The 6,374-nt window shown below is 34.8% G+C and overlaps 1 protein-coding gene across 1 annotated transcript; it reads left to right on the top strand.

The window, feature by feature from the left end:
- Positions 1–510: 510 nt before the first annotated feature.
- LOC149497680 (pentatricopeptide repeat-containing protein At2g22070-like) lies at positions 511–2,921 on the top strand. Its single transcript, XM_089719832.1, has one exon. It carries the CDS (start codon positions 646–648, stop codon positions 2,341–2,343), a length of 1,698 nt encoding a protein of 565 aa, XP_089575958.1. The 5' UTR covers positions 511–645; the 3' UTR covers positions 2,344–2,921.
- The last annotated feature ends 3,453 nt before the right edge of the window (positions 2,922–6,374 follow it).

Below are 6,374 nucleotides of genomic sequence, written 5' to 3'. Positions count from 1 at the left end.
TTTGGATCCTGTCCCAGGACTTTGCGTTTGGCTGTTGCATGATTCTTATGGGGTAATTTATCCTGTATTGAGATTGTATTCTTAGAGTTTTACTCTCTTTTCTATAAAAAAAAAAATGTTCATCTAGTTTGAAAATTGATTTCTAAATTTAATTAGATGGATTGAAAAAAAAAAATCAGGCTAAATTGGTCGAGATGTCCTTTTTTCTCATATTGTTATTAGGATTAGTTCGATTTGATTTAATCAAAACCAATCAGTTCAAATTTAATAAAAGAAATTAAAAGAAAATACAACCAAATTAAAATTGTGTATAAAATCAAATGATTTGAATTCTATTCCATTTTTCAGTTTTACTTTATTTTTTGTTAACCAAATTAAACATTAAAATTTTTTGTTTTATTACAAATTAAAAATCAAACCAAATACTTCTAAAACCAAACCAAACTGGACCGGTCTGATTTGGTCGGTTTGACTATATTTGTCAACCTCCCTAATCAACAATCTCCGTCAACTCTGCCTCCCACTCCTCACAAGGACGTATTATTCGGTCCACTTCAAAGGCACATAACAAAACCAGAGTTGGGAGGATGTTTTGTCAGTCCCACTCTATTCAGTGTAATTATCAAGTTCATTGTCTTGATCCTAATGGATATCTTCGCAGCTTTTGATCAATATACATCCGTCATTTCAAAATGTATCACAACCAGAAATCTCAAGCTTGGCATGGCCCTTCACTCTCATCTCATCAAAACAGCACTCACCTTTAGCACCTTTGTCAGCAACAGTCTGATAGACATGTACTCCAAGTGCAATGCCATTGAGAGTGCCGAAAAAGCTTTCAGTGACATTCCCTTCAAGAACAATCGGTCCTGGAACGTTATGATTACTGCATGCTCGAAAGCGGGTTTCTTCCCTAAAGCTCGCCAATTGCTTGATAAAATGCCTGAACCTGATCTTGTTGCCTATAATTCATTAATTTCGGGCTTCTCTCATCATGGATTATATAGAGAATCGATAAATACCTTTAAAAGAATGCAAAAAGATTTTAGTTGTTTATGTTTAAATGAGTTTACAGTGGTTGGTGTCGTTAGTTCTTGCGCTTGCTTAGGCGCATTAGAATGGTTACGTCAACTGCACGGAGCAGCAATAATTATTGGGTTGGAGTTGAATCTGATAGTTTACAATGCTTTGATTGATGCTTATGGAAAATGTGGTGAACCCAGTACATGTTATTGTATATTTAGTGGAATGCCTGAAAGGGATGTTGTGTCATGGACTTCAATGATTGCAGCGTATGCTCGGGCATCTAGAATGGATGATGCTTTTAATATTTTTACAGAAATGCCAGTTAAGAACACAGTTTCCTGGACTAGCTTGATAGCTGGCTTTGCACAAAATGGACACAGTTATAAAGCTTTGGATATTTTCGGACAAATGCAAGAAGAGGGGGTACAGCCAAATACTTTTACCTTTGTTACAATTTTAAGTGCTTGTGCTGATCTAGCACTTATTCAAAGAGGTAAACAGATTCATGGACACATCTTTAGAAGAAGCCCTAGAAGTGATTTATGTAATTTGTACATACTAAATGCTTTAATTGACATGTATTGTAAGTGTGGAGAGATGAAATCATCAACAATGTTGTTTGAGGGGATGCCCGTGAAAAATATTGTGTCTTGGAACTCAATGATAACAGGACTTGCTCGAAATGGGTATGCAGAGGAATCACTCCTCACTTTTAGGAAGATGATAGAAGAAAAAACAATGCCAAATCATATTACATTTCTTGGGGTGTTATTCGCTTGTAGTCACACAGGTTTGGTTTGTGAAGGACTTAAGATTCTAGATATGATGGAAAAGAATTATGCTGTGAACCCAGAATTAGAGCACTACACAATATTGATCGATCTATTAGGTAAGAAAAATAGGTTGATGGAGGCGATGGAGTTGATTGATAAAGCACCTAACGGGTCAGATCATGCTGCAATGTGGGGTGCACTTTTGGGGGCGTGTCAGCTTCATGGAAACTTGGATCTTGCTGCACGTGCAGCTGGAGCTTTATTTCAGTTGGAACCTGCGAATACTGGAAGATATACCATGTTATCAAATATTTATGCTGCAGCTAATAAATGGAGTGACGCTGATAGAGTGAGGACGGTTATAGCGAATAGAGGTTTGAAGAAAGAGGCAGCTCAAAGTTGGATTGAAGTGAGAAATACAAGATATGAATTTGTGGCCGGAGATAGGGACCATTATTATTTAAAAGAGATAGATGAAGTGATATGTAAACTGGTAAGTCACATGAAGGAAGCTGGATATCAGCCTTGCACGTTTGACTCATAGTTTCCAGATGAACATGATGAGGTATCTTGACTTTAAAGGTGTTGGATAAAAATATGAAGTCTGATGGGAGATTGAGTATCAACGTGTCGGTGCATGTTATTACATTCTTGAGTTTACTCATGCATAGAATGAACTAAACAATTAACAGGATATTCTGCTGGCATCACCTTTGAGGACCATCCCGAACTTCGATCCCTTGCGGCATGATATTGCTAATAGCAGATTTTGCAATATGATTTTTTTGACCCAAAAACTAATTTTGGAAAAAGTTTCATATTTGAAGTTTTTCTTTTTCATTAGTTTTGGGCCCATAAAGCTAATGTTGCAAGAATCTACTAACCTACAAGAATTCTTCTTAATGTTTTATTCAACATCATATATTGGCAATAAAATGTAATATGAGCATTGGGTCGAACGAAAGGATTTTCACTTATGTTAGCTCGAATTACGGTCGAGGCTTTTAAAAGGCTTCTCCGGCTCTAGCTCTTTTCTTCTTATTAACTGGAACTGCTAGTACCATACCTTTATTCACTGGAATACATTTATTTACTGGAATAATGGAAACTGGCTTGATTGAATGAATGGATTGAATGGACTGCCCCGTACTGCAAGCTAAGCTGACCATATTTCTCCAAACTATGCCGTGAACAGATTTTCAACCGTTTTGATGCCTCTGATCCGAAATATATAATCCACTAGATTTTCACACCTTCTAATTCCTAAATCAGACGGATGGGTTTGAGAGTGGTAGTTATGTGAGAAATATTCTGCAGAATGCCTCCAAAGACTTGAGGAGCTCATACTATACAATAAATCAGCAAAACCTTAAGAGGATGATAGCTTCACTTGTGAAAATGTATCGTTGCAGATGGGCATATTAGATGGGTTCCAAGGGAAGTTGCATACGGTTAGAGTAGCAGGGTTGAACATGACGTGGTCTCAACTCAAGTGTATTAAAGATTCTCATATGATATGCTGCTAATCTCTGCTAAAAAATCAATCAAAATTCACATGGACAAGTTAACACCAGAAATTGAAACTTTTATCTACAAACTCAACCAAAGACGTGGAAGGTTAAATCAAGCATCATCATTATTATTATTATTATTATTATTATTATTTAATTTTGCAATTGTAGGGTTGCTGTACATGTGAGATCATTTATCCAGTGTCAGAAAAGGGTTCAAAATAAGAATTTATTTTTGTGATGTACTATCTTGCTTTTATGTTGAGGATAGTGGCTTATGAGTTATTTGTTTGCTATAGTTAGACCTTTTCATAGGTCTGGATGTTCATCCAGTCCGCTGGCTAAATTTTGAGTTTGAACATAAAATATTTATGTTCAAATACATTTTGGCTGCAATTTTGATTTTGTTTTTGGTGTCGTGCTTTTGAATTTCAATGTAGTTTCTTATTGAATTGTTATATTTCAATAGCATCCTACTTGTATGACTCGAGTCAAGATCCATCCAAAATTAGTTGTCGGTCTATTGGACCTGCGTCTATCAGGAATACCTTAAAATAGATAGACAAATGGTCAAGGCCTACTTGGTCTAAAAGAAAGGAATGAGAATAAAAAGAGTTTAAGAGAGGGAAAAGCGCAGATAAAAGGGACAAATAAATATAAGAAATTAGGGGGTTGAAAAAGAAAAGGAAATACAAAATGACTTGAAAGTACGAGCAAATGGATTTGTTTATATTGGTTCGCATGTCTTATCACAACAGTAGCTTTCCCCTATTTATAAAGATCCTGTGAGTGCCTTTCAAGCAAGGTGCACCTTCTAGAAAAGCTATAAAAATCCTAAAATATCCTATACATATTTAATATTTACATTTTATGGGTTTTAGGCCCAAATTACCCTCTTGGCACTGCCTATACTATATATTTCACTCACAAGCTCTTGCCAATTTGGATCTCTATTTTGGGCCTAGTTTTTTTGTAGACGTCAAGCACATGGGTTCATCAAGCGAGCATAGGGATCCATGTGTATTCTTGACCAGTCTTTTATCATTTTGCTCTCTAGTCCCTTTATACTCCTATAAAAAGCTACAAAGGGAATCAATTTGTCATTTTTCATCTCTTGAAATGCAATTGCCCTTTGCGCTTTTCTGACTAATTTAACTTTTCATCACAAATAATCGTCTAGTCATGTCTTCTAATAATTTATATCCAAAACCTCACAAAGCTACAACTAGATAAGTGACCTAGAACCTTTCTTCTATCACAAATCATATAATCTATATCTGGGACACTTCCTTTCAAATTATCTGTCCCTTTTTGAAGAGTCTCTTTTCGGACGCTATCCGCCATTCTTTATTTTCTCGAACTTCCTCCTTTTCTTTTCTCTTAAAGTATGATGTGTCCATTTCGGTTACCAATAAGTAGGCTCATAGCTAATCGTCTCCCAACCCTGATTATTTGGAATGGTTTACTCGTATGAAGAAGAAGTTTGGTGAACACTGGAAGGCCATCAACATTTATGAAGTCATTCATTTTTCCCCAATGAAAACTTCTTATTAATAAATCACTTCTTCTTCCAACTACTCTTTTTTGGTCCAAAACGGCCAATGTATTTGCCTTTAAATTCACCCCAATGACTATCAACTTCTTAAACTTGGCCGCTTTATTTGATTTATCAATTATTGGTAAAGAAGTTACTCCTTGCTCTTTGGTCGATCCTCCTATCAAATTTTTCTTCAGCAAGAATGTCAAGACCTATAATAAATATGTGTGGGTCCCATATATGAATGGCACAACCCAAGAGGGGATAAATTAGGTTTTCTAAAAATATAAATTTTAGCTTTAAAAACAAAATACAGAATTCTAAGTGCAGCGGAAAAAAATAATGAACTTGTGAAAACAAGTTATTGATTAGAACTACCTCACAATGTTCTATTCAGAGAAAATAGAAAGACTTTGCGAAGTACAACTATCAATTAGAACTGCTTCACAATGCCTTATTCAATTATCAGAACTACTTTATGACGGAAAACTATTGTATTAGAACTTCCTCATAAAGTTTAGAAAAACATATAAGACTGTGTGAGAGACAGTTATTGAAATCAGAACTGCTTCATAAAGCTTTAATCAAGTTTAGAAAACTGATTAGAAATCCAAGTAGTGAAATATACTGTAAATAGAAGAACAGTTTAGAACTTGGTATATTCACTTATCAGAATTCCAGAGTTCTAATATTCAGAAAAGATAAGACTTATTCCAGTTTTAGAGCATCAGAACCATTAACAACTTTACCATTTCTAGAATGTAAACAGAAGTGTGAGTAAAATAGTATCAAGCACAAACTTCAAAAAAAAGATCAACACAGTGATTTATAGTGGTTCGGCACTAACTCGCCTACATCCACTCCCCAAGACTCATCTTGACATCCTCAACTATGTTATCTCTTTTCAAGGGCAAGAGACAAACCAACAGTATAAGGCAATAGATCAACATCTATATCTACCATTTATCCCACTAGATTTTTCAAAGGTTCTAGTTAACCTCAACTCTTTCTGTTTTTGGCAGAGTACAGAAACTCAATTCAAGACATTAGAATCTCTCTCACGGAGAAGGTCGCTTAATAACCTCTTTCACAATAGCTTCTCACCTAAGCTATTACACAAATGTTTATCAAATAGAAACCTGTCTACTAAAGATTACAAAATCTAAATAGACATATAAAAATGCAAATATAAGCACAGGAAAAACAGTTTTTCAGATTAGAAAATCGGTTAGAAAACAGAACTGTTTTTCAAAAGAAATTGTTATAAAAATTCTTCTCTCTTTTAAAGATAAAAACGTAAAGTATGAAAATGAAAAGAAATAAGGGGGTAGAGAGTAAGTTTTGAGAGATAAAAGATATGATCAATGAGTGAATACTCTTAAAATGAAAACTCTTTCTTCCACGTTTTTCAAGAATGAAAATGCCTTTTTACAGAGAGGTCTGTGACTCTCGTTTTTAGAAAGTAAAAATTTCGTTTTCAAATCTGAATATTGTCTTTCCTTATTTAGAAGATACAAAAATCTTTGT

The sequence above is a fragment of the Jatropha curcas genome, chromosome 3, assembly GCF_041381405.1.
Source record: "Jatropha curcas cultivar XTBG-Jc1 chromosome 3, XTBG_Jcur_1.0, whole genome shotgun sequence".
Classification (NCBI taxonomy): domain Eukaryota; kingdom Viridiplantae; phylum Streptophyta; class Magnoliopsida; order Malpighiales; family Euphorbiaceae; genus Jatropha; species Jatropha curcas.
The sequence above is the reverse complement of the archived record's forward strand: the minus strand, read 5'-3'. Positions and strand labels throughout refer to the sequence as shown.